Source organism: Diachasma alloeum, unplaced genomic scaffold, assembly GCF_001412515.2.
Source record: "Diachasma alloeum isolate Michigan unplaced genomic scaffold, Dall2.0 Dall_scaffold_00325, whole genome shotgun sequence".
Lineage (NCBI taxonomy): Eukaryota > Metazoa > Arthropoda > Insecta > Hymenoptera > Braconidae > Diachasma > Diachasma alloeum.
This window is the reverse complement of record NW_021680464.1, coordinates 420,345-446,807: the sequence shown is the minus strand read 5'-3', so window position 1 is coordinate 446,807 and position 26,463 is coordinate 420,345. Positions and strand designations below refer to the sequence as shown.

Sequence of the window (26,463 nt, the reverse complement as noted above, 5' to 3'; positions counted from 1 at the left end):
TCGTTGTTAATTCAAATAGGGCTACAGGATAAATAAAAAATTATTCTTCGGGTCAAATATTGAAAAATTATGACTCCTGCGATATAATTGACCCCGAGGATAAATTTTACCCTGGGATTTATTTGGATAACAGTGCTTGGTGGAACCAGGCCTAAGATTTATATAAAATATATAGATATATATGTAATTTATTCATATATGTTTTATATAACTTTATATATAAATCAGGCCAATTCTATATATAAAATATATAATTTTCAGAATATGTATTTTTCCGTATGGGCCCCACTTTATTCTACAATTTTAATCTCAACGAAAACTATAAAATCACTTTTCCCTCTGGAAATGAATATGATTCTTTATTTACAACCGCCACAAATGTTATTTTTATACCTGAACAAAACTCCAATCCCCAAAATTAGAAGCTATGTTCATCGAATAAACACCGATTTCACCAATCTCGTTAATGAAACCATTGGGCAGCCATCAACGGCGAAAATCGGTGGGGTGTTAGAACGAGCGTGCGTTGCGTTGTCTGTTACATTAAGCAAGACAACCACAACGAGCAGCAGTATCATTTATCCAATTCCGGTTGATACCGTATGGAACGGCATGTGTGTAAGTCCGACAAATGATAATTTTCCTTTCATAAAAACGAAAACAGAAAAAAATGCGAGTAATAATGAATAAAATATTATTAATGGCCATTAATTCACTGAGCGCACTTGTGAGTGAACATGCTCCCTGCACGCTCAATGGAAGCTGCATTGGGTACTCTTTGATGTTTGCTTAGTGCCACTCCAAACGCCCTTTACGTCTACCCCCTGCATTAATTAATAACGCTAGAGCAGGACACATTTTCTCCACTGAATTATTCCGGATATTTCTTTTGCGGTAGAAATATCAGTCGAGATATTAGAGATGTGACGATGAATATTTTATAATGAAAACTGAGCGACGAAGTCGAAATTTATAAAGAAAAATAGATTTTTGGAAAATATTAATTCATTTCGTTTTTATTTCATTCTATTTTATTTTATCTTTTATATTTTAATTTAATACAATCTATTTTTGAAAATATCTCAGTTTATTTTTTTATAAAGCTGAAAATTAACGCATTTGCAATGTTAAAAAATTACTGCTGAAATTTCACTTAGAAAATCGTGAAATGTTTAACAATCACTCATTCGGGCGAAATTTTTATGTATTTTGTTATTGAAAAATCAGTTGAATTCTGGGGTATTCAATGGAATTGCAATTTTCAAGGCCGCATGATAATGAAAGTTATTAAATAATTTGAAAATTGCAGATGTCGTTGAAATGTCAATGATAATCTAACATGGAAAATCTAATTATTCTGAATTTTTAATCTGAGTGAGCGATTCCATGAACGATGCGATCTTAAATTGAAACCAAGTTCACAACATTGAGAGTTCAAGTGCAACTATTACTTAATTTCTCAAAAAATTGCTAACAGTGTAGGAGTAATTTTCAAGAGGATAACCTTGAATTCAATTTAGTTGGTAAGAAACAATGAAATTTCTATTTTTACTGATTATGTCTCTCAGCTAAATTTCAACAAATAAGAATGCAGGATTTTACATTTTACGTAAAAGAATTATTCCGATGATGTACTCAATAATAATTGTGCTTTCACTTGCTCGCATCTAGATATGAAGCAATAGTTTCCATTTTCTCATTCCTAATTTTGTTTTGCAATGAGAACCTAAATTTTTGAATCAAGATTTCCGCAAAAACATCAAATACCATATCCCTAACATCATTTAAAATTCATAAAGGGAAAATACTTCATCCAAATGGCCCTCGAGCTTCAAAATTTATTAAAAATTGTGAAGCACTCGTTACATTACGACTGAAAATTCCCTGTGCAATGAAAGCGCTCAACACATCTCTCATTTCTCAAATAAAAATACAAAAATAGGGTTAATTTAAATGTGATGGTCACTAACTAATTACCGAAGTTATCCAATTAATAGAAATACGGGAGAATAGCGAAGAGGAAAGAGGCTGCAAGAGTGTTGTTTAAATTCAATGGAATCATTGAGACTTCGGAGGGAAGGTTTTGTTAGTTTCAACATTTTCACTTCTCTCGCGCATCCATATTCTCATTGGGCTGCCGTTAATGGTGGTGGGCAAGCATGGTCGGCTTTTGAAACCCCAACCTTGGTCGCTAATGAGTACCCATTGAGGCGAGAGACAATGCCTGGCCATCTTTTTCATTGTATTAATTAACAGTGATATTATTGGAAGGGGGCTGGAAAACAAGCGTAAATGAGCTGGCTGTCGGCCATTAGTTGGCTTTTTTCCACTCTCGTCTTTCGATGGGATGTATTTCATCAAGTGTCGGTCGTTATTGAGGGGCAAAAATGTGCTCTCATTTTCCCTTGAATTATACCTTGCGTGGGGAGCGAACATTCGCTGAGCTGAATTTTTGTTGTATTTGCGTGATGATGGTGTACAATCAGAGGTACTTTGAATCCCACCGGGACAATTTACACGTAATGGGAGATTTTTTATCATTTTACTACACCCGGAGAGATCTTTCACTCGAATTAAATAAACTTTATTCACAATGAATAAATCAGTTTAGTCTACTAGCTCGGAATGAATCTTTTATTGGACGTTGAACTTGATGTTTATTCGCATTTTTACTCACATCCAATTGATAATTTTTTAAAAATATCAACAAAGGTTTTTTTAAATTTAGGTGAAGATTTTATGATTTGAGAATGGAATTTATTAATGTGCAATAATCCTCTATATAGATAAAAGAAATGGTTTGATTTGATTGAAATAGAGAACTTATTTCGAATTAATTGCTTATTTACTAGACAGGACGCGCACGCGGATTTATCACGTCATTTATTTGTGAGAAGCTCCCTTTTCTTCATTCAAATTTCAAATGGATTAAATTCCCTAGACCCAGAAATGCGCCATAAAAATAAATGATACATTAAAAAAAATCAATCGATGACAAAGATGAATAATAAGTGAAAAATTAATGAATAATTCTGAATCCGTTCAATCTAGATTTAAAGAAAAGACAATACGAATGACAAACTTTTCATTTGAGATGATTGAGTCTACTGGGACTAAATCGATAATTTTTCCCCCAATTCACTTGCACTGTTAAACAAATTTGACTGAATTTTCCGGAAAAATACCTTGATTTCGATTTATGGGAAAACGTCGATGGAATTTCAAGTTTCTCTGAAAATTCCAGTAAAGTCCCATTTTTTTAGCGACGGGAAGATGGAAATTCTCTAATTCACATAAATTTTCAAGTGACTATGAATATTTACTCCCAAATTCCCTTGAATTCTCAACCAATTCCTCAAAATTCTTAGAACTCCACAAATTTTCGAAGGAATTCCCTGAAAATTAAAAGGTATCTGGAATTCAAGGAGAGCATTCTCTGAATTTTCCCAATTTTTTATTAATTTCACGGAACAATTAAACTGAAATTCACAGTTTTCACGAGTTTCTCCATAAAATTCTGAATTTTGAATGACACAATTCCTCGAAAATTCATTGGAAATGTTATTTCTTACAAATTTCCAAGACTTCCAAGACCGAAAATTTCAGCAAAAAATTGTTAACAGTGGGCAGCAATAAATTTCATCAAGACCGAAAAAAACATCTGCTGCAATTCAGCGAGGAATTCCTAAAATGTTAATCACCAAAAATTTCCACATGCCCCCTGAGTGGTCCTCCAGATCCCCGGGATCATTTCCGGGAGCTCAAGTGATCAAGAGCCCGAATATTTTTATTCACCCCGGCGACCACCAAGATATTCCCCCAACTCTCTTCCCTTTTCGGCATGAGCAAGATCAACATCAACGTTTTCGAGGAATTAAGCGAGCGCGATGAAATCACAGTCAGTGTTTTTTCAAAGAGGTTTGTGGAGTGAAAACCACCGGAAGATATTGCATTCGCGATTGGACCCTTCACTCCTGCAAGCCCTTCAGGCCCCTCACAGCGATCTCCCCGAGATTTTGTCAATGAGAACACTCGTAACAGCAGCCAAGCTTCGTTCAATCTCTGGAAAGTGGTGATGAGAGGAAGTAAAAGTATTTTTTCCCCCATTTTTCTCTTCATTCCAGTGTGAATAGGAAATGGGTAGTGAGAATATCCCATGAAATTCAACGTTTTGCAAGTATGTAGTTAACAAATTGAATAGCATTTATGACTGACAGGTTAATTTACCATTGCATTGATCGTAAATTGTTCTGAGATTAAATTTTTACGACTTCCTGCAGCACTTCAGCCCAGCTGTTGCTGCGATACAACTCTGATTGAAGGTTGGAGTAAATTTCAAGTTAATATCACACTCTCGTTGTATCAAAGGGACTGTAATTAAGAATTATTGAGAGTGGATTTTGTCGATAAATTTACCACCCACTCTTCATTATGTTCTGGTGGATGATCACTACTTTGGTTATGTTGCTTTACGGTGTGTTGGTGACAAAAGGTAAGGATTTTCAAGGACCTTAGAAAAATTCAGAACAATTTGATACTGAATATTAATAATTCGTTTAAAAATTCAAGTAATTTAAGGAATTGTCTCTTTCTTGGCGCTCAAACATTTGAGATTTCATCATTTTCAGTGAACTTTAAAATTTTATGATTTTTTTCAGACAGTGCTTGACTTTTACCGACACCTTCAAAAGAATTTTTATCATACATTTTCCTCCGCGACATGCAATTATTTACTTAAGGATTTTTTCAAGGTTTACAATGATTTTTACTTGACATATTTTCTTTCTCGAAGCCGTGGGACTGCTGAAGTGGACGCGTGGCATACACGGATTTGACTATATGGATCCAGATTCGTGGAAAGTTGATTACCCGATCTGCAAGAGATACAGACAGTCCCCCATCGATCTCAATCCCGACTATTTCCGATATGTCGCGGATGCATCACCACTTAGGTGGGTGGGGTATGACGATGCACCTGAAAATATGACGATTTCTAATAATGGTCACACGTGTGAGTAGAGGATCCAATGAATAGTTGAGTTGAAAGATTATTTCTTGTGAAATATTCAAAGTTAATAATCGAAAAGACGATTTTTGAGCATTTCAATTTATCTTGAAGACGTCTTGTTGTATAGGAAAGTTTCATAGGACTTCTCATAGGATTTTTGGTAAAAAAAACATAAAACGGACATTGCGGGGCGTAAAATTCCGATCAGAAAATCTGATTGTATTTTCATCAGTTCCCGGAAGTATTGAATATTAAATTTCTCCAAACTTCATCTTTTAATCTTAAGACCATCTTAAAAACATCTTAGGATGTTCGATTCGAAGCAAGTAAATGATGATAATTACCTGGACTTCATATAATATATTTATAATCACAATTAGATAATCTCTGAATTTTCCTGCAATTTTTCTACATTTTTTTGTCAAGTTATCAACAATCCTATTAAAATTTCGAATCATTGTCGTCATTTTTTTCAAAGATGGAACCCCTTAACCCCCTGGTAGGGTTATTTATTCGGCTATATGTACCAATGAATCATCTCTTCATATATCTGATACTACGCCATCCATGATCACCTTTCAAATCAAATATTCGTCTTCATTTCTAGTGACATTGAATGCATTTTGGCCCCAGACTTCTCTTCCTTACATGACTGGTGGTCCCCTCTATAGTGAATACGTATTCACACAATTACATTTCCATTGGGGTGAGGATGACTCAGTGGGAAGTGAACACACCGCTGACGGCTCTAGGTCACTGCCAAATCTTTCATCTACAATTTCCTTCTGCATGCATCTTCATTGCATTCTTCGATCAAAAGAAATTATTTCTATTCTTCTATTCTCTAGTTTCCCGTTGGAAATGCACATGGTCCATTGGAAGAGGGCGTACGGCTCCTTCGAGAAGGCTCTACGGCACTCCGATGGATTAGCCGTCGTTGGAGTATTTTTCGAGGTATTAGTGTATTAGCTAACGAGATGGTACGCGTCCGTAAATCGTCGCCTACGGTCCTATGGCCGGAGTGACGAAAAAGTTTTTTTTGGGCCGTCCAAAGGGTAAACGAACACTTTCCGCACGAGTGTTGAACTCTATGTTTCACACTGTTAGAAAAATTTGGAGGATTTTCCGGAAAAGGACATTGAATCCGATTTAAGGGGAAAAATTCAACGGAATTTTAAGTTTCTCAAGAAATTTGAATGAAATCTGAATTTTTTAGCGGCAGGAATTCGATAATTTCCATGAAGTCAAGTGAAAATGAATATTCACTGCTAAATTCCCTTGAATTTTTATGGAATTCCTTCAGAATTCTTGAAATTTCAGAAATTTCGGAAGGAATTCCCTAAAAATTCATTACAGTTCTCAGGGATTTTTCCATGAAATTAAGAATTTTCAACGGCAAATTCTTTGAAAATTCAGAGGACATGTTATTTACTCAGGTAGGAATTATATAGGCTGACGATGGGAACAAGCCTGTACGAGCCTAGGTTTAGCGAGGCTCAGTGACTCAGGCCTAGGACTGGTTTAATTTCATCGATTTATAGTTGAAATAAAAACAAGAAATTTTTATTTCGACATTTCTCGCGCCTCCGAGGGTTTCATTGGCATCAGAATCGTCAGTAGGTACAGAATCGACCTTCATTTGGCGAAGAAATTCGATTTTGGCAAAAGTCGACTTTCCCCCTGGAAAAATCGAAGATCTCACACTTTGGCTCAAAGTGAAAAAAAAACTTTTTCATTTCGACATTTCTCGCCCCTCTGAGAGTTTCATTGGCATCAGAATCGTTAGTAGATACAGAATCAACCTTCACTTGGCGAAAAAATTCGATTTTGGCGAAAGTTGACTTTTCCCCTGGAAAAATCGAAGATCTTACACTTTGCCCCGAGGTCAAAAAAAACTTTTTCATTTCGACATTTCTCGCGCCTCTGAGGATTTCATTGGTATCAGAATCGTTAGTAGATACAGAATCAACCTTCACTTCTCGAAAAAATTCGATTTTGGCGAAAGTCGACTTCCCCCCTGGAAAAATCCAAGATCTGAAAATCCAAGATTTGATGAGCTCTGTTTCTATCGTCGATTCCTACCTGAGTATTAAAAATTTCCAAGACCCTTACCGGAAATTTTAGTGGATAATTTTCAACAGTGCATCACAATGTGTGGAAAGTAAGATTTTACGGACGTTCCGCATGCACCAATAATGAAAATTAACATTCAAACTATAATGAATAATTTTTTTTTATTACTGCGCAGATCGATGATGATCATGATCGAGTCGCTCCACTGAATATGATTTTCGATCATATCGAAGAAATTAGGGACGTGGATTCTAAAGCGAGTCTGGTGCCTTTTCCCCTCTCGATTTTCGAGGTGGTTGGTGCACCCACCTCTTTCATGACGTACATGGGGTCTTTGACAACCCCACCCTGCTATGAAGCCGTCATCTGGATCGTTTCCAATTTCGTGCCGCCTGTATCAACTTCACAAGTTATTATCTCAACCATAAATCAGTTAATTTCATCATATAGAAAAGTGCAGTACCACAGATAAAAAATTCCTAGAAAAATTCTTCAATAGTGGAAAGATTAACATTTCCCAATTAACTTGAATTTCCAATCGGAACATGAATATTCAGTACCAAATTACTCTGAATTTTAAGCCAATTGACAATTCAAGAATGTATTTACCTGAATTTTTCGGAATTCTATGAATTTTCATGAAATAATGGAAGTGACATTTACAGTTTCAATGGATTTTTTCATAAAATTTTGAATTTTCAATTGCGAAAATCCTTGAAATTTCAGTGACACTGTGATGCAATATAAATTGTTACCATTGCACCACAAATCAGGCACAATTTGCACGCGTGGAAAAATTATTGCGCCGCAGCACCAAAATTTATGACAAACAAATTTGTTTGAAGCAAAAATTTAAATGAAATTTTTCTGCACAAATTAATTCCGTATAAATAAATGTTCTCAGTGTGAATTCCTCACATTTCGAACACCAGAAACATCTGAAATTGGCTGAGTATCATCTCTATATTCTTCTGTATGGCTCACTATTCTCAACTAAATTGATTAATTCCATTTTTTCCTTCTATTTCCAGATGCGCGAATTGAGAACATTGCGATTGCGCCACAACGATCGTCATAATTACAGGCCAATACAACCAAGATACGACAGAAGCATATATTTCTTCGTAAATGATATGTAATAAGTGAAGGATTATTTGGTACAACTGAAATCTTTTAAGACACTTCACATCCGCTTCCTCGCCCTCCCCCTTCGCCTGAGAACGTGAGCAAGCACCATTTATTGTTCCCCTGAAATATTAATTCCACCAGAACAAGTACGTTTATCCACCCCCAAGAGTCACGCGAGTTCTGAATTATTGAGAGGCCCCCACCAGCCGAATGAATTTTTTAATTCCATGACCATAAGATGAAAGTGGTGTAAAATATACCAAACACCTAATTCTCGACATTTTATTGCATTTGTCGTCTTTTTTGTCGGAAATCAAATACCAAAATTTTTAAAAATTCCTGCAATTAGAAAAAACACGTCAATGTTTTGACTTTTCTAGAAAACAGATATCCAAAAAAAAAACAAAAAACGTGTTATCAGATCACTCGAACCCCCCAAAACTTCCCCTATCAATCAGCTGCCCCCACCCCTCCCAAACCAATCACCCCCTCCCCCGACCTCGCAGGTGTGACACAGCCTCATCGTTATTCCAAGTCACGTTGAAATTTTGAATCTCAGTAAATGAACGGTACCACCCTAATCGGATAATAATTTACCGGGTAATTCGACGTGATCCCCGGGACAATTTAGCATTCCTAACCTACACCGTCTCTTCATTTCCCTCACTGGTCCTGGCAATGCAACACCCCTCAATTCCTCACCTCTCTCGCCCGTGCAAGCGTCACGGCATCACACATCGCTAACTAACTCTATAATCCCCCCTTCCCTTCCTTCGGGGACAGTGGTGGTACCCTTTCTGCGCTCCTGGCAGTACGTGACCGCATGCCCTCCTCCGCCCCCTCCCTCCCCCCTCCCACAATCTCATCCCTCATCACTCGATCCCTCACACCAGCGCCTTCCTCTGGACGATCNTACCCCCCCCCCCCCCATTCGCCGCCCCTTCCCCCCCGTCGCCGCCCATTCACTCTCACTCCCCCACCCCCTCAATCCGTCGTTGCACAGTTTCGTGCAATCAGTTCCCATAATGCCGCGATTCAGGCTTCATCAGAGCGGCCATTTTCCTGACACCCCTTATTACCGCCATTTTGTCGACGGTCCACCGACGACGCGCACCGTTACACCCGGCATACACGTTCGTCAAGCAGATTTCCAAACGCACACACATTGAAATTTGGACGGCTGTGTGTGCCCCAGGAGTTTGACGATGAAGGGCATGAGGCAGCACGTACGGGAGGACCGGCGGAGCAGCGGGGGCGGGAGGGTGGAGAAGGGGTTGGGGGGAAGGGGTTGGGAGGATGTGGAAGACGCCCGATTGCCGGAGAGACGGGTGGGTACCCCGTGTGGTCACGTGGGAGAAATTTCTAGGCAAAGCGATTCATGGAGGTGCGGCGTTGGGTCTCCATCTCGTACACCGCTCGAGGGCTAGATTTGAGGCCTGATGCAATTAACGATGCATTGTTTGCCATCATGCCACGACGCTGACATGGTGGGTTCTGTCGTTACTAGTGATAAACGCAAGTGCTGAGGAAGAGCCGAAGACAGTTTGAGGAAGGCTCGGTTATGCTGATGCCGGTCTTTTGGCTTTTGGTGATTATGATGAGGGGGAGGAGAGCGATGAAATGCTTTTTATCAGTTGTGGTTTGCATATTTTGCAATTGTTTTAGTGTTTAAGGGGTAACAGAATGCCGCTAGTTTTGCTCATTTTTGAACAAATTTCCTGGCGACAGTTATCGATATTTTTAGAAATCGAAGCACTTCAATCTCCAGGAAAATATTAATAACTTTGGGCAGGAAATTTGGCTGAAAATTTCGGGGAAATGGTGGCTTCTGTTATCCCTTAAGCTTGGAACGCGGAGAGAAAAGTTTTGATTTTCAGGTAGATGTCAGTGACTTTAGAGATATTAATTTTTGACAATGAGTTTTTGGAATCTTCACTAACAACAGTTCGTAATACAGTTTTTGTTCTCACTTGAATTTAATTTTCATTTGCATTCTTATTCACATTATATGAATAGTTTGTCAAACTATAAACAAATAATTTCTTGATTCGAATGAAAACTTTATTATTAAGAAATGAAACCATTGTTTCAATTGGAAAGGGAACGAATTTACTTACATGCAATAACCCTTCGTTTGGAATAAATTATATGAATAAATTATATATTTCATATAATTGAAACATTTTGAAATTGAGACAAAAATATTATTGGAATGAATAGAAAAATTTCAAAGGAAGAGTTTTATTCTATTCAAATGAGTCATTTCTTTGAGTATAGGACTAGAAGAGCGATGGGTTTTGATTAGAATCAGCGGTTGGAGAGCTTCAATAGGGTCTAGATGGTATGTGTGATGGGGTTTTTGAAGGACGTTTTTTTTCGTTCTTTTACGGGACCATAAGACGTGTCATCGGTGTCCGAGTGAAGTCCTATCACCAATCCCTAATGCCTTTGTAATCCTCCGGCACCTAGGGCAGAAGGGGGAGCCACCCTTGGTAATGGCCGGATCTACAAGCCCAGCTTTTCGTTTCGCAGTTTATCTGGGCAGTCTGTTCCTCAACGTGAAGCCCGTTTTCTGAAAGATAAAGGGGGAAAAGGCGGGATGAATCGGTAAGATTACACGGGACTGTGAGGATTCGCCGGAGGATTTTGTAACACAATGACTTGTCGTAGGGTTTTTTAGGAAAGAAAGCGCTTCGGGTGTGAATAAATCAATGGTGAACACGAAGACAATTTTATTAATTCTGAATACCGGTTTGTATGAGAATTTGAATAGTAATTTGACGATAGCAAAAGAATTAAGTTATCGATATCCAATAAACGAACTTGGCTAGTGATTTACGTATATTATTTTTTATCATTATGTATTGATTTATTTATTCATTATAAAGGAGTTAATGTCCACTTTATTATGTTCAGGTTTGAGGAAGAATTGGAGAAATCTTTAAAATTTTCACTATAAACAATTCATGTTGTAAGGTTTATGAAATTAGGTGTATCTAACAGTGAAATCTGTCAGCAATCTGTTTCGTCAAGCCTCTGGTGGCCGTTCATTAATAAAACAAGAGATTCATCTCACATTAAACTATATCAATTTTCCAAATTTTCCTAAAGAAAACTTCATAAATTTATTCTAATTCTCATAAATACCAGTCTGAAATATTCTTCTCACTCTTTAGACTTTTCTACATTTCTTTATTTCTTCTTTTATATAGTTTTAATTTAAATTACCATAATATATCTAAAAAAATATTGTACCAAAACATTTTTTCTTCTTCAATCGACAGAAAAATTCTCAATCCAGGGATTATTCTTCCCCTATGCATGATTGAATACACATATTGGACAAAGAAAAAAATATTACAAACGTCAAACATCAGGAAGTCGTTGATGACAGGCGAAAGAAGAAATGGAAATTTGATTAACAAACATGGAGCAGCCCTTGACTTTTTATCCCATTGGAAACACCGGCAATTGAATTCACAATTGTTAAATCGCAAGAATTCAAGGGCTGTCGAGACAAGTGCAAAGACTGTAAAGACCAATAAAAAAAGGTAGAAATAAGGGGGTGAGGGATGAAGTGGCGGTGAGGAGAATGGGGAGTGGTAAGAGAGAGCCGGAATATAGACAGTCTCACGGGAACAGTTTATTTAAGCGACCTCGGCTTTAACGGACCGTCGTTTCCTCTTCTGCCCTCCGCGCCCCTCAGCATGGAGTGGCATAACAACATGCAGATTGGCCCAACGAAATTAGAAAGATAGATGTAAATTTGTGGGCCGCGCGTCGACCCGATACCAGAGTTGGAGGAGCATAACCCCACGAGGTCGTGCAGTTCCTTCCGTTTCGATGGCTTTTTGGATTTTTCATCATCGATTGTCAAGTACACTGTTGGAAAAAAATTGAAATTCTGTGGTCAATTGACGAGTAATTTTCAGGAGAGAGATATTGAATACGATTTAAGAATATCCAAGTAACTATCGATTGAACCATTTTCAATCATCAATTTTGTCAATTAAATTGCGCAAGGAAGATTTGAGACAAATCATGAATACTCAGCGTCATTCCAATAATATTTTAAATGGAATTAGTATTTTTTTTAAATTTGCTATTTCTAAATAAAGAATTGAAATTGTTTAAACTTTCGGAAATCTTATTCGTCTAGGCATGAAATCGATTTCTGGTAAAATTCTGAATATGAATAAATTTGTTACGATTCCGAACAAATGATTTTTATGGCGGAAAATTGATTGTTCACAAATTATTCATAGAAAGTGCTCGTAATTTTCAAAAATTGCAATTTTTAATTGTCTCATCAATCTTTCACCAAAAGTAATCTTTCTAATTTTTTTCAGATTTTTAATATGTTCTCTAACGATTCATTTAAAATTATTGTAAAATCTTCGGAAATTTGCCAGCCAAGTGTCTTCCAAATCAACTAACGAACTAATTGATTTAAATAAAATAAATTGGATTTGGATCGAATGAATAATTGCTTAATTAATAGATGATTCCTTGATTTAAAGACTTTACTAGCTAAAAAGAAAATAATTTTTTTGAACGATCCTGGAAATTTCATTTTTTTTTATAACAATAAACACCTAGAGAAATGAATTTATTTACATTGAATAAGCAATTTATTCAATTTGAATAATCTTCATTCGCATTAAATAAATCGTTTATTCAATTCCAACGGAAGATTCATTCTTACGAAATGAATTATTCATTTCACATAATTAACACATTTTCATTGACGTTAAACGAATGTTGAAATAACCCCTGAAAAATTAAACTGAGTTTTATTTCATTCAATCGCGTCATTTATCCGAATTCATCACTGAAGCCATGGCTATTTTTCAAATAATAATTCAGAACGACTTATTTTTTCCATATTTCTCTCACCGTGTGAATCATCCATGTGGACGTCCTATCATATTCCCGCACGAAAAAAAATCCCCGAATGAAGAATAATATTCCAAACTTCTGAAAAATGCGATCTCTATTATTCATGCAATTTTTCACTCATCACCTCCCCTAATATATTTCCGATTTGTGAATCAATCGACTATCTTTCCCTTCCCCTCTCGCAAAATTTACGTATCATTTGAATTCCCATGTACTTTTTCGAAAGATTTAACGCAGGCCCGTTGCATCCTCTGATTCATTTGGGTTTTTCAGGGCGAGCGATGAGAGAGGGGAAGCGAGAGGGTGAAACCCACGAAATTCGATGTCGATTGATAAACGACCACGCTAAATTAAGTCGTCCCATCGACCCCACCACGCACGCAATTCCAAATTCACATATTCCCCGGCTCCAATACAACGATCCTGTTTTTTTTCCCCCAAACCCACTGTGTATTTCGACGAGCTCTTGCTCTTTCACACAGACTCACTGTCTTTTTTTGGTTTTTTATTCGGGGCAAACACTGCTGGTGTGATTTTGTTAACAAAGGCTGTGTAAACCCGGCTTAGAAGCGGCACGAGATTGGAATAGTACCTATATGGCTGGGATTACAGCTTTCCGCAATAACTTCAATTGATTTCTATACCGAATCCATTTTATGGGAAACTGCTACTGGATGAATGTTTTCTTCTCTTTCTTTTTTTCATTTGACATTCGTTTCCATTATCCTGACATGATTTTTTTCGTATCTCATGCGAACATTATCGAGACGAAAGGGTTATCTACTCCTGAAACGTGCCGCCGTTTCGTGATGAAATCAATTCAGAATCATTTTAACATCACGTTGAATTATGGAATTCACTGGAATCACGCACACAGAACTTGGGCTTTTTTTTCAGTGAAATGCTTTTCTACTTTTTAGGCGAATATGAGAGCTTTCATTTGAGTCTCAAATCAAAGCTACAATGATTTTATTGTTTAAACTTTGCAGGCCTGACTTTTAATCTCGATATTGAACCGTTAGAAAACATTTGAAAAATCTGAAAAAAAAAGAATGTTTACTTTTGGAGAAAGATTGATGAAATAATCAATAAATTGCAATTTTTGAAAATGACAACCATTTTCCATGAATAATTTATAATCAATCAATTTTCTACCATAAAATCATTTGGTCGGAATCGTAACGAATTGATTCATTTTCGGACTTTTAGCAGAAATAAATTCAGTAGCGAAGTGGCAAAACGGTACAACTCAATTTTGACTATTGTCCAGTTTTCAATGAATATATCGGAATCTAAGGGAGATACCAACAGTGTTGTTATATCCTTTTTTGTAGAGCCGATTGAGTGCTACAACAAACGTAATTATAACAATTTCGCTACCTCCCTTAGATTTGGAAATATTCCACAAAAACTCAACTGGGAGATGAGTCGCCTGAAACCGTTTTACCACTTGGCTACTGAATTTCATGTCTAAAAAAATAATGTTTCCCAAAGTTTAAACAATTTCAATTATTGATTGATAAAGAATGAATTTTTATGAAAATAATTCTGTGCAAAATGTAATTTGAATGACGTTGAATTTTCATGATTTTTTTCAAATGTTTTATTCTCACGCAATTTAACTGACAAATTTGATTAGTGAAAATGATTGAAACCATAGTGTGGTCGGTACCAAACTGTGAAAGATACTTGGATATCCTTAAGAAGTCGTCTTTTACGCTTTCTGAATTATATTTTAAGCGTGAAGTTGAAACGTAAATTATGATTACATAAGCATCATTTACGACTTCGTATTCGTAAATTAATATAATTTTTTCCGTATTTTACGTGTACTTATCCGGAATTAACGACGAAGAAAAAACGATAATGTTTCCGTTGTGCTGAAACATGGATTTACCAATATGCTGCTCAAAATTATCTCATAAACGTGAATAATTGCTCACTATTGCATCCAATCGAGTTGTTATTTCAATTTTTAAATAATATATTAGTTTTTCTTGTTATCCAGAGACTTGTTTTGGATAGAGCTGTCATTCTACCAACTTCATTCATCGTGATTTCAATGACGTGAATTCATCTGAAATCATTGATATCGAATTAATGAACTCATTCGAAGTCAACTGCAATCATAAAATCATGTTGCATGAGACTTGAAGTCATTAAAATTCTATCTCCCCGAAATGGCTGGAGTCAACGCTGCGATGACGTTAAATCGGCTTCATTTCGAAGTCGTGGCGTCACGCAATCATGGAGTGCGCAGCCCCTCGATCGAGAAAGTTATTCTCATGATAATTCAGTGGACATTTCCATGTTATTATCAACGAGACACTATTTTTCCCATTTCCGTCATTCACGTATTTTTATTCCCCGCGTCTATAAAGACCAAGTGCCCGTTGGCAAGAGCCAGTATTCGATTGCAAATGCGAGATGCAGGAGTACACGGTTTAATCCAGAGCCCTGAATAACATTAGAGCGAGATGGAGGGAAATGAGAGCTGATTGCGATGCTGGGGTTTTGGGCGGGGCGAGGAGGGAAGTAGAGGAAAAGCAGTTGCAAACAATTCGCAAGGTTTATAGTGAGGGGTGGAGAGCAAGACTATAGGGGCCACCCTTATTTAGTGGCGAATGTACACTTTGGTAATAAATTACCGGAGCTTGCTGAACAGACCAGCTATCTACCGAGATGGATTCGTAAATGGGACGGGTTGGAGGAGGGAAGGGCCACTTATATCTCTTCATATATACGGTTGGAAAACATTAAATTGCATTGATTACTCCCCCATCTGAATGGCACCAAATAAAAATTTCGTATTTGACGTTTTGCATTTTGAGAACTCTTCCTATTCAAATTTCAGCCAATAGAATTCCACTATTCGACTGTTATTTTATATAGTCAACACGGTATTCAACTGATTATTTTTCCCAATCGGATTTCGACCAATCCGAGCGCAGTAGTTGAGACTATCCGACTTACGTTAAAAATAAAAAAATAAATAGGCAAATCTTAATTATTTTTATGTCAACTTCTCTTAATATTAATAATCTAATGACTGATACCGATCCCTGTGTTCATCGTTACCAAATATCCACAGATCTCCTTGAAATTCCACGAGTAATGTTCAACCACTGCAAAAACAGATATCCCCAGCAGTAGTCAAGCAGCGACTCCGCCACAATCGTCTTCCAACCCCCATCTTCCCTCGAAATAGACCACATATAACCCCCAAACGCATATCGAATCCCCATTTGCCCCGGCATCTTGGCCGAGTCGAAAGCCACCCCGAAGGCTCCGTAAGGATGATGATCTCTCGCGTTGAAATAATGGCAGGACGACGTCAGCAAGTCGTCGAATCACCGTGGCACTGTCCCCCCGAGGCGCAAGAGTCTGTGAGAGCCCGTGAGTGTGTATAAAAGGACAGTTAATACCCCCAGTAAAGGGGGGCGAGAGGGTGGCATGAACCTGGGGAGATGGCGCGAGATCACTAAAAGGGGTGGAGCTCCCTCCTGTCTGCGATCTCCCTTCCGAGAAGTCACTGTATCCTCTCCCCCCCAACCACCGCAACCCTCCGTGGTTTTTTGGATTCCCTCGACTTTGTCCCTCATACCGGGGGGTGGTTAGTCTCATCCAACCCCATGCGCGTATTTTTTTTTATTCAACTTTTTTTTTACGTGGAAACCCGCCGATTTTCCGGAACGGGCGCAGGAACCACGCCTGTCCCATGTTCGCCGCATTCAGGATGGATTGTCTACGATCGAGCGATCGTTTTCCAGGGAACAACTACCCCCGCGTATCCTGAAAAATACGGGTATCTCCACCCCCTTCCTTGGATAGTCCACTTGCTCCACACGTGAAATTTTCCACTGCACAAGCTTGAAAATCTCTCATCCCCTGGTTATACGTTGGTGAATTGGTACGGCTGATTTTTATCACCCCTGGGGTGGTCTTTGTCTTTTTACTGCCGGGTGTTATCCGCGGACGACTCTGACCCGGCTTCTTGCGCAGTCGTTTTTTTTCGGGGGCTACGATTACTTCTACGTTTGTTGGTTTTTGGGTGGGATGACTCGTCGCTCGGCTCATTCGGAGGTAATTCCGGGAATGATGTGCAAAGGGAGCTGCAGTGAATGGTGTTTTCGTTGGGAGATTGGGGAGAAGGAGTCTTTCGTGCTTGACCGTATTTGTAATGAAGCGAAATTGGGGGGATGGAGTCGCGGGGGTCGGGGTTCGCTGATTTGAGGAGTTTGGAGTCCTTTCCACTTAATTGATACGTGAAGAACAATTAGTTATTGAATTATTCGTAATCTCAAAGCAGTTCTGACCCTTAGGAAATTATTTTTCAATTTAAATTTCTTAATAAGGATATCCAAGTATCTTTTACAGTTTGGTATAGACCGCACTATAGATTTAACCATTTTCAACCATCAAATTTGGCAATTAAATTGCGTGAGAAAAACTTGAAAAAAACATGATTATTCAGCCGTAGTAGAATTACATTTTCCACAAAATTATGATTTTTTAAAACAATCCTTGTTTATAAATCAACAATTAAAATTGTTTGAACTTCCGAAAACCTAATTTTTTTATGCTTGAAATTGATTTTTGGTAAAATTCTGAATATGCAGAAATTTGTTACGATTCCAAACAAATGATTTTTATTGCGATTTACAAAAATTGCAATTTTTAAATAATTGCATCAATTGTTCTCCAAAAGTAAACTTTGTAATTTTCTTTTCGGATTTTTTAAATGTTTTGCAACACTTCAATATCGAGATTCAAATTCAGCCCTGCAAATTTTAAATAATAAAATCATTCCAAAAGTCCGGAAACTTAGGGTCAAATGAATCCTTTCCGCTGCTCAAAAATTTGCAATTCAATTTGGTAGGAGAAAATGTAATATCTTTCACAAAAATGAAATTTTGTCGTGATCATCAGAAATATCCCTAGAAGACTTCGAACTGTTGGCGGAAAAAAATATAATGCATTGCACGATAATCATTTTATGTGAGCGAACTCCATAGGTTTATACCATAGAAAGAACATCGACGAGGAAAGAATATTTTTCAGGGGAACCTATAATTTTTCAGCAGACCTAATTATTTCTCTCACTGTATAACGGCGCGCAATTTTCACTATGTAAACACTAATAAATTATTTTATATTTTTTCCGACCTAAAATTCTTAAACATTCACATAACATTAATATGTTCTATAATACATACTATATTAATATCGTAATACTCAGAATATTTATATCTTTAAAAATATACTAACATTACACGGAGAAAAAAATTCCAGAAAAATTACTGTGCCAGTACGGTAAAATGGGTTCATTTGGACGGACCCGGAAAAATTACCGTGCCAGCACCGGAAAATCTGCTGTGAAGTACAAGAATTTTCCACGATAAATCCGAGAAAAATTCCTGTAGCGCACGGCAGAAATTCTGGTGCGGGCAGGGAAATTTTTCCAGGTCCGTCCAAATGAGCCAGTAATTTCTCTGGAATTTTTCTCTCCGTGTATTATCATAATATTCGTATGCTCTTAAATCTAGACGAACTATAACATTCTCGATGGAGAACAATAATTATCACGCCCCGTCACAGCGCAGACACTCAAAAATTATCACCAATCAATCGGCCCAAAAAAACTTAATTGAACTAATCAACGTAAATAACCTTTCTATCGAGTGAGCGATCCTCCTCTCGCCTCTTTCCTTCTCGCCCGCAAGTTCTCCACATTATGCTAGACTCTCAGTGACGCTGTCACGTGAATATGAGGCAAAATGAGTCAAGCTTTGTAGTTAACGATGCGAAAACTGAAATCGAATCCCGCACACCTACGATGAGAACTCCGTTTTACCCGGTTTGTGGAAACTGGTCTGACGGGGCCGCAAAGAGACAGAGAGTGGAGTGTCACTGTGCAACTGGACGACGAGCGTNGGCGGGGTGGGGGGGGTCGGGGGGAGGAGGAATCTACCGTGCGAAAGCCAGCGACGAGAGAACCCAGTGAAATACAGACAGCAAAACTGTCGGCTAACGAGCGACAGACGATATCGTTCATCTTTCGTTCCGCTTTAATTATGCTTCACTAATTATGGCTTAGCCAGTAATTACACTGTTATCGGAGACTCCTCTGGCCTAAGAGAATACATCTCTCGTGATAATGATGGTTGGGTATTCGGCAAAGCCCACCCCCAACCTGTCCTCATTCGAAGTGTCAAGATGAAAAATCGATTTTATTTTTCAATTTTCCCCAGTTGAATTCGAATAGTTGAAAATGTTTGGCTAAAAGTTCTGAGGCACTTTGGGGATTTTTTTGACGTGATAGTGTCGTTGATATTTCGAAGACAGTGGGAAATCAGTGGAGACTGTAATTTTTAGTTTAATTATCTCTTGAATATTCAAGCAATTCTCGATTTTCAGGTCCATACGGCAATAGAAAACCTGTGAAAATTTTGAAAATTCAGGCAACAACTTTTCTGAATTCTCAGTCTTTTGAAAATTGAAGATTTCATTGAAAAGTCAATGACTGTTTAACATGAAAAACCCAATTTTTTTAAATTTTCAAGCTGAATGAGAAATTTAGTGCAAAAAGCTATACGACCGATGAGAATCATATGTCCCAAATTATCAGGTGTTAAATTTTCATATTACAATTTTGTATTACAATTGTTCAGGACAAGTCTGCGGAATTTCAAGTTTCTTTGAAAATTGGAGTAAAGTCCCAATTTTTCAGCGGCAGGAAGATGGAAATTTCACAATTTACATGAATTTTCGAGTGTAAATGAATATTCACTGCTAAATTCCCTTGAATTTTTAGGGAATCCCTTTGAAATTCTTGGAATTCCATGAATTTTCCTGATTTTTTATTCATTGTCCGAAATAATTGAACTAAAATTTACAGTTCCCATCGATTTTTCCATTCAATTGTGAATTTTCAATGATACATTTCGTTGAAATTTCAGTGAAGTTGTTACTAGAAATATTGCTGGAAATTTCCAAGATTTACCGAAAATTTCAGTGGAAATTTTCCTCATCCAAATGTCAGCCAATAGAATTCCACTATTCGACTGTTATTTCATATAGTCAACACGGTATTCAGCTGATAATTTTTGATAATTCAACTAATTTTTCATGTTGACTATATTTGTGGAAAACAAAAGATTCCGTGGTCGAGTGAACCCCTGGTTGGAACTGTCAGATGGATTTTGTCTCAGTGCAATTCTTTTGGCCGACATTTGGATGGGAAAATTCCCGCCCGAATACTACTCGAGCTTCAAAATTAATCGAGTCATTTCCTCAAGGTTCCCTGCACACAAACGAAGTCGTCAAATTTTTCAGATAATTTTGAAGCTCCCGTGGGATTACTTTCTGGAAAATTTTTAACATTGTATCCATGAAATTTAAATTATTTCCGCACAGTATTGAACCGTGGATGTTTCAATTCCCCTCGGTCAGCGTCAATTGATCCCTATCAATGTTGAAATTCCAATTATGCCAATCAAATTATCCATCAACGTGGACCCGTGTTTGCAACTATTGTGAAAAATTTAATTCAATCGAAGGGGTAAAAAGAACTCCTGATTCGTATCCCCCGGGTTTTTAATTATTAATCGATAATCACTGGGATGCAATCAATGATTCCATTATAATTGAGTTGAAAAAAAAAGTCAATCAACGAATGTACAAGGCACGACTTCTGGTTGAGGAGTATATAAGCCAGGGCATTTCGCATTCACGATAAAAATGCCGGCAATTAATTAGAACGGCCCTTGGATAATTGCTTTTTACCCGCCCTGGATACTCGATGGTGATCGACGCGCTAGTTGAGAATAGAGGGGGGGGCCAGCGGCAAACCAGCGAGCTGTACGCCATCGGAATTGAGCGGGGTGCCGGGCGGGTACGGCCTCGGTGGAGGGGAAGGGGGCGGTAATAGAAAAAAATATGCACAGCCAAATTGGATGTCGGTTAAATGGACGTACCTGGGACGATGGATGTTAAAAAATCACGTGACCCTGGCTCAATGAATCTGCGGCTTGCCGCTGGAAAAAATACCGAAAAAGGACAATTAAAATCAATTAATTTTGGGGGGAAAATAGGGTTTGTGGGGAAATTGAATGTGAGGGTCGGTTGATGGATTCTTAATGGGGAAATATCTGGTATTCAGGATATTCAAACTTTTTTGCAGTTTCGTATAGATGATGTATGCAGTTGTATACATTTACTAATTTTTGGATGAAATTTTCGGTTGTCTTCCTCGAAATTCTAATCAAGTAGCAGTTTCATTCACATTCAGAGGAGCTTCGGAATACGAAATTCACTATTTCATGAGAAAATCCATGGAAACTGTAAATTTTAGGGACACTTTTGGCCAAAATGTGGGGAATGTGTGTGAAAAAAAGGGAAAACAATTGACAGGCTGCACTGTTGAAAATTTTCCATCGAAATTTCTGGTAAGCGTCTTGAGTAAGCGTCCATCGAAAATTCATAATTTCAGGGAGAAATCCCTGGGAACTGTCAATTTCAGTTCAATTATTCAGAGAGATCTTTCCTTCAATTCCAGATTCCTCTGAATTTTCAAGAAATTCGTTCCAAAAAAACCTGAAATTCTAAGATTTTTAAAGAATTCCCAGAAAATACATTTTCACTTGAAAGTTCCTGTAAATTGTGGAACTTCCTGCCGCTAAAAAGTAGAAACGTTCCTTGAAGTTTCAAAAACTCTTGAAATTTCATTGACTTTCTTTCGTCAAGTCGAATTCGACGTCATTTTCCGGAAAATTCAGCCAATTTTTCTCAACAGTGCATTGCGTAATCCCCAATCTGGAATCGAGGTCATCAGGAAGTCATGATATCCCTCCATCATGACATGAGTCTCGACAGGCATTCTTCCCAAAATTCCTCCACACAAATTCCCAGACTCCGCTAAAGAGTATTCTCATACGTGCATTCCCTTGGTAGAACTCAACAGAATTTTTTCAAACTGAAATGGCGAGATTAGAATTAAAATGATGATTGGTGATGGAAACTAATCTAAAGTGATTGATGGTGTTGAATTTATTTTCCCTGAGTCAAACGATTGACCTACAGGAGTATTATTTAATTCCGATATCGCGTGTAAAGGTAAGAATATTGAATTAGCTGGAATAATTTCCCACTATTTCCCCGATACATCGTTACTTCCCGTCTTTGTCTGTTTTATTCCATGTTAAATCGCTGGGATTCTACGAGTGCACCAACTATCTCCATCAGAATCGTTCAGCCCAAGCCTCGAAGTGCCGATGGCTAGCGTGGATACATGTGTGAACAGCTACCGTTGCTTCTAAATAATTCATAGAACACGCGACACGAGTTTTATCCCGTTTATGGCTAGACAACTCTCGGCACGCCAACGGTACGACAATAAAAATCTTCCCATGAGGGAATAATCGTTTATCAGGAGATTGCGAATAAATTGTTGAGAGCGTATGTTATTCTCACGAATAAATCATGATTAATATTAATGGTAGTCAAGTGATTTGGCTATTTGTTTTCCGGTGAAATATTATTCAGTGCTCTGTTAGGAATTTTTTGAGATTTCATGGAAAATATGATAGTAATTTTTATGAGATTGCCATTGAATCGGATTTCGTGGGAAAAAGGGTTATGAAATTTCAAGTTTCACAACTTGATTGAATTTTCAATGGAACATGAATTCAATTCATTTCAATTCATTTTCTATGAATTTTCCTGATTTTCTGAATTTTCACGGAATACTTGAAATGAAAAATCAAGCATTTCGTTGATTTTCAGATCATTCGAACCGAAAATCAATGGAATATTTGAATTTTCAATGACCAAATTTTCTGAAATTTCTGTGGAAATTACAAACAATAAAAATTTCCTGGATTTGGCACGGAGAAATTCAGACAAAAACTTCCAACAGTGTGATTAAAATTTACAAATATACCACAATCGACAAATCAAAATGGCTCAGACTACTCGAATGACTGTCAATTAAATTCTACGATCTGTATTGGTCAACATCCGAGTAGCGAGAGCGTTGCCTGGCTGGCCATCATCGGCAAGACACCAGTCCGCTTTATTCTAGCGCTTTATAAATGGTACTATCATTCCATAATAATGCATTTATGAAACTAAAATTGAATAGATTTGAAATTTGAACGAAGAAAAGGACGCTTGTCCCGTTTAGAATCATCAAACCAAAAACTATTTGATGACCAAGAAATTTTTCTTTCTCCAAAATAATCCCTTTTCTCTCCAATTATTCATTAAAAATTCTATCCACTATTATTTAAGTAAATGCAATTTGCTCAATACCCTGGCCACTGGATAATATTTCCTCTGATATCATTATAATTTTCGCCAAAACTTTGTTCTCTCCATGAAAGATATTTTCACCGTTATTTTATTCGAAATAATAATAACGGTATTATTCAGTCAACCGAAAAACACAGAGATATGGCTTGGACAGGTGATTTGTAGAGTTGTACAATGTAATTATGATTCGTGGTCCAACGGCAAAGCTGCAGGCGACATGCCCTCCGTAAGCTTGATGTATTACGCATCTCTTATTTCACAATGCACCGAATCGGACACTGTAGCCCCCTTCTCGACCCGTCCTATGATGTATTTTCCCGTACGCTTTTAATGCACCATGAAGACAGAGAATTTCAGTATAGACATTGATCAAAGGTTCGCTGCTGGATTCGAACAATACTTCTGTTTTTTTTTCATCTTGCCGGAGGAAAACAGTGGAATTACGTGGGACTTATGGAATGATGCATGGGAATTCACTAATAGCCGCTTCAGATGCTCTCATCGCTTTTTAACAAGGGATTTTTCAGGCTTTTCCTTGGTGGGAGTTTTGCTCACTTCGGCATGTCACTCCGCTCCGGTTACAACGATTTTCAGGAAAATAATAATCCAGTCTGATCTGCGATATCATATTTTTTATAGAGGAGTGGAGAATCAAACCAACAGCTGAAATCAATATTTTTATCATTCGAGTTGCTGTGCTGGGAAACAGGAATCACTCGGTTTCACTGCAAAAGACGGGGATCATTGAGCGAAATGACATCACCCAGATATTGTTTCAAAGATATGATATGAGATTATTGGAGAAACCTCGGAATCAGCTCGGCTCCAGAATTAATGTTCATTAATTCAGTAGTGAAGTGGTCAAACGGTTTAAGTCGATTTTGGCTATTGTCCAGTTCTCAAAGAATATCTCGAAATCTAAGGGAGATAGCAAAATTTTTCTCATAACTAAAGTCCATGAAATTTCCTTTCTGATAATCTTTCTTTTTCTGATAGTGCATTGTAAATTTCATTAGAAAATCCCGAGGACTTGTCCCCTCGATACTCCTCATGAAATAGGATTTTGTTTTCTTTGATCCTTAAATTTTTCGCTACGCAACATATTCTGTTTCTTTTCCCATACTCCTTAAGCGTCTAAAAAAATTCGCAATCTTTATGCAAAATACACGTAATAGCATTTGGACTGAAGCTGTACTATTCTTAAGTCCAAGCTCATTGTGATACTGTTACTCGATGTACTTGATTGTTATATATCTTAATAAAGACCTTTAAAATGTTAATAATCTTCATTAGAAAATCTCCAACAGCTTTGAGCACCGAGAAAAATACCAATAATCTCAATTAATTTCCACTCAATTGAGTTATCCCAATATAACACAACTATGAGTCCAAGCTCATTGTGATACTGTTACTCGATGTACTTGATTGTTATATATCTTAATAAAGACCTTTAAAATGTTAATAATCTTCATTAGAAAATCTCCAACAGCCTTGAGCACCGACAAAAATACCAATAATCTCAATTAATTTCCACTCAATTGAGTTATCCCAATGTAACACAACTAAAGACCGTTCAACCTGACGCAGATAAATTTTCTATTCCCATTGAATCCGATAATCTCAGGGCACCAATACCTCTTTAACATAAGCCGAGGATCTTTTCGAGTGTACGGAGTTGGGGGAACAACTGTTTTACCCGTCCACGGCACTAGAGATGCATTAGAGCAATTGCGGAGTGGCCCTGAGAGGATAGTTGATGTCGGGGGTGGTAGAGAGAGATGCAACATTAATACATCCCGTCCCGCAACTTCACTCCTCCCCCCACCCGTCCCTAAAACCCAGGACGCTTGTCTACGTAGCCCACTCGACCATTTTACTTCTTCATTATGTATGTCCTCTCACGTACGAAAAGTCGCTTCTACGGAAAATATTCCGAGAAAATTCGGTGTCTCCGCGCGACAATTGGAGGAGAGTGAAACCGCGAGTTATCGCAGGGCTAATGGATATTTGTTTGTTTATTTGATATCTAGTGTTCAGTAGAACGTATGAAAGAAGGGTATTTTTAAGGGTTATAAAAAGCATTTAACTGGGGTTTAATCATGGTTTAGTCGGGATTTAGTCGGAGTTTAGTCAGCATTTAGTCCGGGTTTAGCCAGGGTTCAGCCGGGATTTAGTAGGAGGTTAATCAGGGTTTAACCAAGGTTTCGTCAAGGTTTAATCAATGTTCAGTGGAAGTTTAAACGAGTTTAAATCGTCTGAATGCCCAGGACATTTAGGGATCATATTAAGGTATCATGGCTAAGGTATTAAGTTATCTTCTCCCCCAATTTCCTATTCAGACGCAAATTGCTAATTCATTAGCAAAAAAGTAATACTGGTCTTGAGTCTAGTTTAAGGAAAAGGAGTCAAATTAGTTTGCGTCACACAAAAACGGAAATTTCCGATTTAACGAATACAATACTTCCATTCGGAAGCAAAAATTCAATAGAAAAACTAGTGAATTCCCTAGAAAATTCTATTGATATTCTGTAGGAATTCCATGGGGTTTCTATAGGATTTCGATTGGAATTCTATTCAAAAATTCTATTTGTTTTTTGTCCTGATTCTATTAGATNAAATTCAATAGAAAACCCAGCGAATTCGCTAGAAAATTCTATAGGAATTTTATGGGATTTCTATAGGATTTCTATTGGAATTCTATTCAAAAATTCTATTTGTTTTTTGTCCTGATTCTATTAGATATTCGATAAGAAAAAGTCAATAGATTTCGAATTTCGCTTCGAATTTTTCTCTTGAAATTTTTTCTGTTGGAATTATTGAGCCCAATTTTTCCAAGTTTTTTTCCGCTGGTTTTTATTTTGTTTTGCATTACAGAATCCAAGTAGAAAAAACTTAGAAAATTGATGCCCAAGCATTCTTATGGAAAAAACCTGAAGACAAAAATTCAAACAGAAATTCGCAGTCTATTAACTTTTTTATGGAATATCCAATGGAATCAGCGCAAATAACGAAGAGAATCAAACTTTTCAATAGAATTCCAGTAG

At 37.4% G+C, this 26,463-nt stretch overlaps 1 protein-coding gene across 1 annotated transcript; it reads left to right on the top strand.

The window, feature by feature from the left end:
• The first annotated feature begins 4,431 nt into the window (after positions 1 to 4,431).
• LOC107040168 (carbonic anhydrase 2-like) lies at positions 4,432 to 8,220 on the top strand. The gene is made up of 6 exons (XM_015260116.1): positions 4,432 to 4,492; positions 4,793 to 5,011; positions 5,616 to 5,760; positions 5,857 to 5,962; positions 7,257 to 7,490; positions 8,113 to 8,220. Exons 1-6 carry the CDS (start codon positions 4,432 to 4,434, stop codon positions 8,218 to 8,220), a joined length of 873 nt encoding a protein of 290 aa, XP_015115602.1.
• The last annotated feature ends 18,243 nt before the right edge of the window (positions 8,221 to 26,463 follow it).